This window comes from Condylura cristata, unplaced genomic scaffold, assembly GCF_000260355.1.
Source record: "Condylura cristata isolate star-nosed mole 26May11 unplaced genomic scaffold, ConCri1.0 scaffold00007, whole genome shotgun sequence".
Taxonomy (NCBI): domain Eukaryota; kingdom Metazoa; phylum Chordata; class Mammalia; order Eulipotyphla; family Talpidae; genus Condylura; species Condylura cristata.
Window position 1 is genome coordinate 36969896 of NW_004567108.1, and position 12652 is coordinate 36982547.

A 12652-nucleotide genomic window follows, 5' to 3' on the forward strand; every position below is an offset into this window, starting at 1 on the left:
TTGATCCCATTCCCCACTCCACCCCCACAAAATGTCTCTGGTATATGGTTGTTCATTATTTTTGTTATTTTCTCGCCTGGTCCATTATACTCCTGCTACGAGTGAGGTTATTTTGCTTTAACTTAAACAAAACAGAGCTTGTTCAGGGTTTCTGTTGAGTCTAGTATCGAAATCTCAAGGTCTCATATTTGTTTCTGCCCTCCGTGATGAGTAGTCTAAAAATTATAATGTAGTTTAGTGAATCCCATTTCTCCCCTTAGTTCTATTTTGGATAAGGAAATAATTTTGTAGATACTTTGTTAGATTTTATATTTTCCTTTACTTTACTTAAAAACAATTAATTTTGTATTCATTTTGTAGTAACCATGTAGAAACTCTGAAGGTGGTCCAACATTATTAGAACAAGGGGTATTGCAAGGTTTAAAAACTTTTAATTCCTAAGGAAAGATTGTGTAACATGGATGATGTGCTCTATAATAATTGTATAAACAGATACATCATTACTTATACTGACCTTTTTTTTCCACCTGGGAACCTGGTTAAATCCTTCAGGAGGTAGTTAGAGCTTGCCTTTACCCCTTACTAACTGGGAACTAGGGTACCTCACTTAATATCCCCACACCTGAGGTTACTCATTAGGAGACGATATATAAGAATGCCTATCTTATAGGCCATATTAAAAATAAATAAAATTATATGTGTAGTGCAGTGAGCATAATGCTTGATGCAAGGTAAGTAAACAATTATTGGTCTCTTTTTTTTATCATCATAAAATACTTTCTGAATTTAAAGAAATTATTGCAAATTATTTCTTAATGATACTACTCTTTGTAAATTAAGGCATTCCTTCCGATATTTCTCCAAGTAATCAAATGTAAGTTATTAAGTTATAATGGACATTAGGGATTATTTAACCCATCTTCAATTTTTGTATGTTTGGAAAAGAATTTTGTTTCCCTGGAGTTCTGAGCTTGGTAGAATAGACTGATGCAGAAAAATAAATCGCGTTGCCAATATGTATATTTAAAAAGAATTAAAATAATTGTGTGGCAAGGCACTTAATCATGAATGTCTCAGCTTGTCACTATTCAGTTCTACCAATTAATCCAACCTGTGCACAACTGTAGGAGAACTTGTCTTGGAACATGGACTTAAATCTCTCTTACTCAGGATCCTTAAATGGCCCCCTACCAAATAAAGTCCAAACGCTGTAGTGTGGTATTTGGCCTATTCTCCATTTTCTAGTGTTCTTGTTATTCTCTCTATATTCAACTTTATTGGTTAACTCTGATTGCTTGTCATTCTCATCATGCTTTCTGGCTCCCCTTTAGTATGCTCTTTCCTTTTAGAAGTCTTCACCCTCTCTCTGATTATGGAAAAACCATCCATTGCTTTTTGTCTAGCAATAGAACTTTCCATTCTTATCTGTGGCAACTCTTCCTCTTAAGACAAGTGTGTGATTTATCTATACAAACTTTTGATCATTCACTTATTTATTTACTAAATAAGCCAAATGTGTTGAAACCAGACAGAAAGGCTTCCTCTCTTCTTTTTATCCCTGGGACTGCTGCCAGTGAGATGTAACAAAATCGCTTTACTTGATCTAGGTAAATGGATTCACCTGAATTTGTAAGAGGGCTGCAAGAACAGGTGTATGGGGCTGGGGCTGGAAGTGCCAATTTGCAGTGGCTTGGAAGGGAAGAGGAATGGCTAATTGATGGTTCAGAAGCTGGTGTTTTTCCAAGTTGGTGTGATACTCTGCAGGTAGTAGAAACCCTTGGTTACATTTCTTAGTTGTGTAGTGAAAATATAGGGTGTATGAGGTGGTAGTGATTGTGACTCAGGAGAATGTTTCATAAACCATATGTGTCAAAATTAAGCACCAAGTTTTGTTGTTTTTGTTTTGATCTAGACTTATTTCCTTTGAAATGAAAGAATCAGTCTTCACAGTTCTAAATGAGACAAACATCTGGGATAATTTAAAGATACTTATAACAGTCTGTATGTTGTTTGGATTGCTGATTTAAAAAAATTACTGGATCCTTGAAGTTTACAATGCCAGACTTCCATTATTTTATGGTAAAGAACCTGGTTAAAAAATAATTGTCAAATGTTGAAGGGCAGAGTTTCATGGTGTATTCATTTAAATAGTTCTTGTTTTGTCTTTCCTTAGTTTGGTAAACTCCTCAGAGTTTATGAAGTGTTTAGTAATCTGAGTTATGAAGTATAGCAGGTCCTCACTCAACTTGTTCTACATCTTTGTTAAAATGTAAATGAGAAAAAAAATTCTTGGCTGACTTTGAACAAAATGCCATTATTTGAGAACCTGGCTTTATTATATGTTGTTTTGCTTAATGTCCCAGTTTCCAAGAACCTGTAAAGTTCAGGGAGAACTCAATGTCCTGGAGCTGCTGATGGATTCCGGAGGCAAATTTTTTGTGGGGGAAGAGGGGCTGTAGGAGGGCAGTACAATGTGGCTGGTGAAGGGGAAGCTTCTGTGACAAGCACATTTCTGTTTCTTTCAAATATCACCTCTTTATTTATTCTTAGGTTTTGCATGTGTATATGAGAGGTGTAAGTAGCTGTTTATATTCTGTTCACATTGGTTAAGATGGTAAGAGATTTAACACCCACCCAGGGTATGGTGGTTCAGGATTTTGTGCTGTGACATTCTGTCTCCACTGGAGTTATGTTGCAAGTATGTATCCTAAATTTTGCCTATTGTATGCATGCAAGAGACACTCCACAGCAAAGTGAGCAATGAGCAAGGGGCTGTGCATGGAATCTCTACCATCTCCTCCTTGGAGTTCCTCCCTCCACCCCCAACCAGGAGTAATTAATATTAACAATCCAGTGTGTTTCCTTTCATATTATTTTCTCTGCAAATCTATAAATATGTGCAACTATTTTTTATAAATTAATTGTTTTTTAAAAATTATGATATTGATATATATGAAATTGATAGTTAATTTTTTTCATCATTTATTTTTTCTCCCTGTTTCCTGAGTTTTTTTTTTTAATGCTATTTGTTTACTTATATCGTAGCTTAAAAAACCATTGCATTTGTATCAAGGATCTAAATTTTGTTATATTTATTTTCTGAGATAAAATCTTTAACACATCTTCCAAGATATTTGTAATTCCTTCCTCAGCTCGAGAGCCTTCTCTTCTGTATGTTTAAGTAATTCCATTTTTCCAGTGGTCACACATGTGTTTTTTAAACTATAAACTATATCAAGTACCAAAGATACCAAATATGTTTATGTGATTTCTTATATCTAGGGCCACTTTTCTGGACACAAATAGGGAATTAAATTCTTAGAAAATTTGTAAGACTTCTGCTATATCTAAACGATCTTGAGCCATCTAAGGGGTTCCAAGATGCTATCGGTGCCTTCATACTAGGCTTGTGATAGAAAGAAATGGCCTCAGAGCCAGACTGCGGGGATTCACATCCTGGCTCTGCATAGTATGCCCTTGAATGAGTTGCTCACTTGCTTTGTGTCTTCGTTTTCTCATCTGACAAGTGAAGGTAATTAAATCCACTTCATGGGTTGTTATAAAACAACCCAGTATCGTGTTCTGAATAGGCTGAGGCAGGTAGTCCATTGTTGGTTATGTGATTATTACTTCAAAAGGTGATTTTGCTTCATACTTGAAATAAAAAGAGGCAGCAGCTATGAACCCCTTCATTTCCTGCCTCAACCCCCCATGCACTTACAGGCAGTCCTCCCCCATACCTAATTAAATCTTTTTACTTTCCCAGAGGGTAGAAAAGGAGTGCTGAGCTAGGTTGGGCCTACCTGAGAGATGTAGCCATTTGCTCAGTGTTTCATTTTTGTCATACTCAAAACCTCAGCTATAAGAGAGAGGAGGGATTAATCTAGGATTTAGGGCCTTATGTAGGACAGGAGGGATAAAAGAATAAAAGGTAAGTAAGATAAAGAGATCAGTTGAATTGATGTAGTGCAGGCACTATGTTGGTTAGGGGAAGGAAATGATGTTAGGGAGAAGAGAGAAAAGGGAAGAATCGAGAGAAGAATCATAATAAGGTTCAGAAACAGGCTTTTTGAGTAAAAGGTTGAAAGCACTGCTGCTGATGTTGCCTAGATACCTAACCTGTTTTTATGTTGGGGAAACAATTAGGAGAGGTAGGACCATGGCTCCTGATGATTGAGGTAATTACTTTTCTCTGAGAACTCTTCAGGTGAAACATTTCCATACTTTCCCCCCATTCTTCCCTATCCTTAAACCCCTCAAAAAATGATGAAGTATAAGATACTGCAGATCATTTAGGAATTATCTTTACAAAATATGTACCCTTTTTATTATTTTTTTAAATATTTATATTTGCATACAGAACTGGGGTACAGGCCAGAGGTGCAGGGGCGGTGAGGGGATTCACCAGAGACGGAGTGGGGAGCTGAATAGGCAGATTGACAAAGTACACTGCTGAGGGGAGCAGCAGGAAAGACAGGAGAAATCTGTGCCATGTGGGCCCCCTCCCTGGGCAGGGATGAAACTGGTGCTGAAGCAGCTTTGGCTAGCTTTGCAATACTTCACTTTAACCCGTTGCACCACCAGGCAGGGCCCAGTTCCCTTTTTAAGGAGTAGAGCTGACATCCAACAATTAATATTAAATAGAGAAGAAAATCACAATATATAGTGATTTGTTTTCTAATTCTTTTTCCTATTTTCTTGTTAGGAGCATTCATTCTTTCAAATAGTTATATAATTTTTTAGGCAAAGAGGTGAAAGATTAATAAAAGAACGTGAAATAGTTAATGGATGAATTAAAGCTCTTATGTTAAGAGGTTTGATTATTATGTCTTTAGACAAGTTATACAGGATTAATGAGCATATCATTTGCTTAATTTATAAATTAACTTGGACACTTTCTACACTCCATTGTCTGTTCTGTGCAATTATTTTTTTAGTGTGCATTATGTGACATACACTTTTTCATTCAGGTTGCTAGTTAGGTCTTTTGGTTTATCTGATGAACAGCCCATTAAGTATTTGACAGAATTTAATCTGACAGTTTTGCAGTTATGTAACATAGAACAGAAACTTGAAAACAACAAAAAGGGAGAAGCAAGTGACTTACCACAAGCAACCTATTTTGCTTTCGAGAATCTTATCCATCATTTTGCCTTTCTAAATTGTAGCAAAATCACTGTAAGGCTAGTTAATTTATGAAGTTTTAAGTTAATAATTAAACTATATATAAACATATAGAGGTGAAAAAGTCTTCAGTTTTACCCTGTCCACTTGAATTACATTACCAGTGAGAACACAAAAGCTTAACTAGGGTAAATAACTTGCCTCAGGGTTAGAGTTTGTTAGGGCAGAACTGACCCAGGAAGCAAAGGTCCTAAATAGAATTCCATGATAGTGCATCCAGTGATAGTGCTCTTGCTAGTGTAATAGGTGATTAGAATACTTAACGAAGATATTATTACAATATTTTTAAAAAATAATTTCAAACAATTAGCAAATACTATGACATTTGATTTTTGCATATTGAGTAAAACTAATAATTTTTATATTAAATAATTAATTTTGAGCGTCCCTATTTGATCATTTGGGATAATGTATGATGTTGGTCAGCTTTTTTAATGCCTGAAGCTCTCTTCATCTACAGAATGGAATGATCCAAGTAACTCATGTTAATTTAAATGTGACAGCCCCTTTCAGGCTTGATGCATCGTCACATCTCAGTAAATGTCACCTGCTGCTCTTACTGACTTATAATAACTTCTAGTTTTTTTATCTCCTTTTAAATTTCAGTAAGTGATTATTTAGATGATAAAATTGAGTATTGAGAGAGACTAGTCATAAAAGTAATTATTTTAAGGATAGATTTACAAACAAATATTTTAGAAGAGGTATGTTTGGGTAGTTTTGAAATTATATAAAAATATTTTCTGATTTTTTCCATATTAAAAACCATAAAACTCTAGCAGTTTTTATTCTGTATTCAGAAATCATGAGTTCTAGCCAACTGAAGTTTTTTCTCAGTAGTGCTCTTTATGCCAATTTCAGAATGTTAAAATTGTTCAACCTTACAAAACCAGGATTGTTTCCTTTTATTTACACAGCATACATGCAGATAATCTTAGATTAATAGTGAAAATAAGGTTAGCACTAATAAGGTTAGTGTTTATTTTTCTACTTAAATATATAAAAAGGTTTAAAGTAAAAGAGAATGAATCTCTGTTTCTACACTATTTTAGTCATGTTCTACTTGCCTGAAGCTGCCACACCTTCCTCTGTGCCTATTAGAAAAATGTATTATCTCATTGGTGATTTTGTAGTTTAGGGTGATTACAGCATTTGAGAATCTGATCCATGCCACAGCATGGATCAACCTTATAACCTTTATGCTAGCTAAGTCAAGTCATACATAAAAGAACAGTTACTGTATGATTCTACCTAAGTGGTAGCTAAGAATACTGTGATACTAATCCTTCTTGAATGTCATCTAGTCAGTGATATGTGGTATATTAAATGCCTTAATGTTTTTGTTAGATCCAAAGCTTAGGATCTTAGCTATAAGAGAGGAGAAAAACACTTTTAACTGCCCTAATTATACTCTTCCACAGCTGACCATTTATTTTGTTTTTAGTTTCATCTAAAGATTTAATTCAAAATGTGACTATAGAACATTATATTTCCGTAGTTTGTCTTTACTTGCTGACTTTATGATAGAAACATTATTAACAACCCAAACTACATGCTAACATGCTCAAACTAACAAAAACTTTCTGTACCATTGAGCTACTGTTTTAATTTTTGAACCTTTTCTAATATACTTTCTTATTTATATAGGCTTCTGATTGGCCTCTTAAAATTGTTTTCCCCCCTTTTTAAAAGTTTGCTGGAAATTGTATGAGATTGCTGTCATAAGTAGTCTCATAGGCATTAAGGTATATTTCTAGTTTCCATTGGACTGTCTTCATATGCCTGTATCATGTTGTTTTATAAATAGGAGTTTGATAACATGTTTTAATATCTGACAGGACTTTGCAACTTTCTCTAGTAATTGTTCTGCCCTTTCAGATCTTTTTCTCTATTCTTGCTTATTTACCTTTTTTTTTTTTTAAGATTTATTTTATTTGGGCATCCAGGAACTGGGGTATAGACCAGAAGTGTGTGTATTTGGGAAGGTGTGTGAGAGGGTTTGCCAGAGACAGAGTGAGGTGCAGAACAGGCAGAGCTAACTGAAATACACAGCTGAGGGGAGCAGTGGGCAGGACTGAAGTGGTCTGCTGCAGCATATGGGTCACCCACCAGCCTGAGGGTGATAGTTTTATTGTGCTGAGACTTAACCCCTTGTGCCACCAGGAAGACCCCAATTCTTGCTTATTTACTTTTTATAATTAACTTTGTAGTCAACTTGTTTCCAGAAAAAAAAATCCTAAAGGTATTTTCATTGGGATGGCATTTATCTTAGGGTAAGCTGCTACCTTTAGGGTATTGAATCTTCCTTTCCAAGAATGTGATTTGTCATTCTTGCCTACTTTGCTTCTTCTAGGAATGTTTCATAGTTTTCTTATGTAGGTCTTGTACTATTTATTGTTGTTAAATTTACTCTCTTTGTTTTGTAAATGGGGTTGTCTTTTCTGTTTCTACTACATTTCCCCCTATTCATTACCTCTTCCTGGTTATAGTGGTACATATGAGGACTTGGTTTCACTATGTAATTTCATATCCTGTTTCACTACATTTTCTTACTGTTTGGAATCAGTTTTTCATTTTTGGGGTTTTAATTAAATATATTATTTGTAAATTGAGGTAGATAATGTTTCCTGTTCCCCCAACCCTCATACTTCACCCATCCCTACACATGTCCTTGTCTTCTCTTGTCTTTTTGCATTTATATTATACATGATATTATGTAGTCCTAGAGTCATGATATTATGTAGTCCTAGAGTCCTTATTTTACTGACTTAATGGGAAATTTTTTAGTGTTTCCCCATTTAAGTTGCTAACTTTGTGTGTGTGTGTGTGTGAGAGAGAGAGAGATGGAGAGAGAGAGAGAATTTCATACCTTAGACAGCACTCACTGCAGCTGTACAATTTAGTTTATTTTAGCAAGTGTATAAAATGGTACTGCATTACCACAGTCCAGTTGTACAATATTTCTATAGCTTCAGAAAGTTTTCTTGTGTTCTTCTGTAGAGACTTGCATGTTTTTATACGGGCTTTTTTATATGTGTGAATATGTATGTCTATACCTTTATGAGAATATTTATTCTTATTTAGGAATTAACTCAAGTGAATTTCAGTGCTTGTTTTTAATAGAATTGGTAATGTTTAAAAGTTTTCTTTTTGAGCAGGTTCAATTTGTAGTCTGTCTTGGCATAGTGAAAAAATATGTCTCTTTGCAGATAAAACTTTTTTTTTAAACTTTTTGTTTTTTAATGAGTAAAGGAAGATAGATTTTCATATTCTGAAACTTTTGTCCCATGTTGTTTGTTAAAGAAGATGGCATTCCCTGTGGATATGCTGGATAATTGCAGCCATGAGGAACTGGAAAGTTCTGCTGAAGATTACATGTCAGATCTTAGGTGTGGGGACCCTGAAAATCCCGAGTATTTTTCTCTTCTCAATATTACGGTAAGGTATTCTACAGTGATTTTTAACAATCTTTTCAGTGGAGCCTGTATATGAAATCAGTATCTTTTTAATTTCTTTTAGTCATTTAAAAGAAATGTTAACTAGTGGTTTTGAAATTTTTAATCAGAAGATAGGAGTCAAATGGATAAATATTGTTTGGTTAGTACAACAGCATGATTATTTTTTAAATATTATTTGTTAATTGTGTTGTGCTTTTAAAATGACATGGAAGTAGATTACCAGTTTCATTAAGACTGGTTTACCATATTTGAATTAACTCAATTAAACTACTTTGAATTTGGAATTTGTGGTTTTAGAAATTTTTTTTATAAAAAAAATCTGCAAGACACAAAATTACATTTTTGTGCCATGAATTTTGTTTGTAAAACATTGAAGACAAAATGTCTAATTAGTAAGCTGTGATGGTTGTGATAGATCATTTGACTTGGCGTCATTGGAATTCCACTGTGTGCTTGATGGTAGACAAATTCTCAGCCTCAGATTTTTCCTCTGGAAAATTACATTGATTTAAAGGATTTTGAAAAATCTTCACTAGCATCACTAGTTTATAATTCTCTGAATGATAGTATTGCCTGTAAATAAAAAAATAGTTTTGGATTAAGAAAGACAATTGCATGAATCTCATGGGAGAAGTAAATTTACCTATCTGGAATCCACTAGTAGAAAATGGGACTTTCCCCAAATACTAGATGATAGGTTATAGTTGTTTCTTAAGGATTTTATAGATCACATCGTGCTTTTGTTTTTATTTAGGTGTGTGGGTAGACACAATAATAATTATTGAAATAAACTTCACTTTTTCCCACAAAATAATAAAATTTCCCCAAAAGGAAAGTCTGATTTGTTATTTTTTAAAAAGATACTAAAAATTCTTCTATGAAATGAGTTATATGATTAACATTATTAATATATTAAAAGTTCAGCATTTTGGTTAAAGTGTAGTGTTTTTGACATGTATTTTTAAAATAAGAGTATTCATTAACTTTTAATCAATTGTCATTTCAGATTCCTATTAGCCTGTCAAATGTAGGCTTTGTACCTCTTTATGGTGGTGATCAGACCCAGAAAATCCTTGCTCTTTTTGCACCTGAGGACTCACTCACAGGTCTCTATTTTGTTTAATCTTTGCAAATCCAGGAACTTTCTGCCAAACAAGTAAAAAATTATTAATATGAAGGAATTAGAGGAAAAAAAAAGCTTATTTCAAACTGTAAGTTTAGGAAATTATTAATTTTCGGTTGCCTGTATTTGTATGGGTGAAATAAAATAAATAAAAATTGTACCAAGGGGCCCCTCACTGTATTATGAAGTAAGGGTATATTTAAGGATACCTAGAAAAGCCTTACCAAGTAGTAATGCTGTATATTTGCACACTTAATGCTAACAATCATTTATTCTATTTTAGCTGTGGCACTTTACCTTGCTGATCAGTGGTGGGCTATTGATGATATTGTGAAAACATCTGTACCTTCTAGAGAAGGGCTTAAGCAGGTAAAATAATCCTGTAATTTTAAAAGTGTTTCTTGTGAGGCTGCCTTAAAGTATATTTCCCATGATCAGTGATAGTTTTGAAGTTATTAAACTTTTTCCCATTTTGATGGAACCTTTTAGATTTTATTCTTATGAAGAAGCTGGCATTCATGGGCTTCCTCAATTTTATGTGATTCTCTAAGTACCTGAGAATTGGGTGAGTAAGAATGAGTATATGTGGATTAGTTGAGCTGTAGTAACCCACATCAGCTTCAGCTTCTGATTTTCTTATTGGTCAGAAAAAATTGGTTCTGTCTGTGTGATTTCTTAACTTCTCTGTCTTTAGGAAAAACTTACCTGGAAATTTGGCTATCAGTAGGAATTTGGGTAATCGATACAGTCTTCTTAATGGTGGCATGGAATAGAGGTCCTCTGTAGCTTACCACAAATGTCTTTTTTTCTGTCTCCTCTCTCTGCTTTTATCAGTTAGAGGAAAATAAGATGGCCATGCTTATCGATTCTACCTGCCCCAGTGCTGAATGGGTGAACTAAATAAACTGTGACAAGCAGAATTAAGAACCAAAGAGATCAAACATGATGAAAGTAAATAGGGATAAATGTTAAAGTAGTACCCAAGGTTCAAGTAATTAACTGTACATGTACATTATGATCACCAAACTAAGAAATGAAAAAGAATGAGCTTTAATTAGAAGTAAAATCATGGTAAACAGAAAAGCTCACAAGTCCTAAATCCTTAGGTTTATACAGAAAAGCCCCATTGTTTTAGCATTACCTTCCATGGTGTACTGTGCCATCTTGCATGCCCAATATGAAAAGTGGTGTGTGGAGCAATTTTAAGGGAAGGATTGAAATGGCAGTAGTCCCCCAAACTTAGATTAGTCTTTCCCTTCAGTTGTTCTTACATTTAGCATGGTATGAAATTTAGGAGAACACTGCGGGCGTCTTCAAATATTTGTAAGCTGTGTGGTTCCAGAAGGTAAAACTAGATTTCAGTTAGAAAAAATTTCATGCTGTTCAGAGTTGTCCATGGGAAGAGGGGTTGCCTTTAGTAAACATTGTCTTTTCATGTATTGTTTGTTGCTGGAGATCCCCTATCAGGCTTGTTTTTGAGAGTAATGTGTGAATGGTTAATGCATTTTCACTCTACTCACCCATTAGAGGGCATATTTGTTTAAGGAGGTTTAGGGGAGAGTAGACTTTACAGGCAAACCTTTTTATTTTTATTTTTATTTTTTTATTTAAGTCAGTGAAAGATGTCTATGGAAAAGACCCTAATTGTTTGATGACAGAGAGTTGGGGTGGGGGGTTGGGGGCTCTGTGACCGTTTAGCCCTGCATGTAGGTGGTATGGCTCTGTTTCCATTCTATGATTTTCCTAAGTACATCTTCACTGGACTCACTGGTGCCACTGTCATCTTTCATCTGACCTGGCAGAGAGGAGTGTATATGAGGGGATATTCCTTAGAGTTGGACAACAAAGTGTGGCTGTTAAATGAACAGTTTACCTGGAAAAGGTAAAACTGATTCCCATCCCAGAGCATAATTATGGCTTTATTCATCAAATGAAGTAACTTTTCTTAAAGTCTTCAGGGTATAGCAAAAAGTATTTTTTTCCTTTTCTTCTTTTTAATGAGGAGGCAGGAAATGGTAAGAAACAGTTGAAGTAGTAGAGAAGATGGGGCCAGCAACAACAGTGGGAGATTTAGGATCTAGGAAGCTGGAAGCTGAAAGAAAACATTGCGTATTAAAGAGATGATGCTAGAGATAGACACACTAAGAATCTGTGTCTGTTCTATAGTTTTGCTGAGAGCAAAATATGTGTAATATTTGTCTACAGAAATGGGTTGTTATTGGTATGATTGTCTAGTCTGATCTTTGTGATAATCAATTGTTTTACAAATTGTTTTGATGTATTTACAGTGCTATGAATGATTAAATCAGGGAGCACGTAAATAGCATCTCTGATTTGATGCATGTTATAACTGTTGTGCCTGGTGTTTGACTCTTTTTGTAGGTGAGAACTCTTGGGGAAAGAGTGGTTCTGTATGTTCTCAATCGAATTATTTATAGAAAACAGGAAATGGAGAGAAGTGAGATCCCATTCCTGTGTCATAGCAGTACTGATTATGCTAAGATACTGTGGAAGAAAGGAGAGGCCATTGGGTTTTATTCTGTTAAGCCTACAGGTGAGTCTTTAAAAGTTATTTAAACTATATTTTATCAAAACCTTCTTTTAGACCCCCATGTATCGGTATCCCTTTTAAATCAATCTCTAGAGTGCAGTTGAGGTGATTCTACTTAGTATTTTGGAAGTACTTTGATTCTGCCATTCTCTATCAATGAGGATTGTTAGGAAAGTCTTCAGAGAAAGCAAAATAAAAATAAACATTTGACAAAGAGGAAGATTTCTTCATAACATTTGTGGAGAAAGACAGTCATCCCACTTCCTCTTCATTATTTGAAGGTGGTTGTTCATTTTCATTCCTGCAGTTATCACTATTACTGGTTCCTTTTTTTTT

At 34.6% G+C, this 12652-nt stretch overlaps 1 protein-coding gene across 1 annotated transcript in view; it reads left to right on the forward strand.

Annotated features, from left to right (window-relative positions):
- FAM169A (family with sequence similarity 169, member A) overlaps window positions 1-12652 on the forward strand; it is a 42407-nt gene that overhangs the window by 5372 nt on the left and 24383 nt on the right. Inside the window, exons 2-5 of the mRNA XM_004678206.2 lie at window positions 8488-8622; window positions 9649-9748; window positions 10049-10134; window positions 12148-12319. Of these exons, the coding sequence (XP_004678263.1) occupies window positions 8491-8622; window positions 9649-9748; window positions 10049-10134; window positions 12148-12319 (490 nt within the window). The 5' untranslated portion in view covers window positions 8488-8490. The remainder of the gene's footprint in view (window positions 1-8487; window positions 8623-9648; window positions 9749-10048; window positions 10135-12147; window positions 12320-12652) is intronic.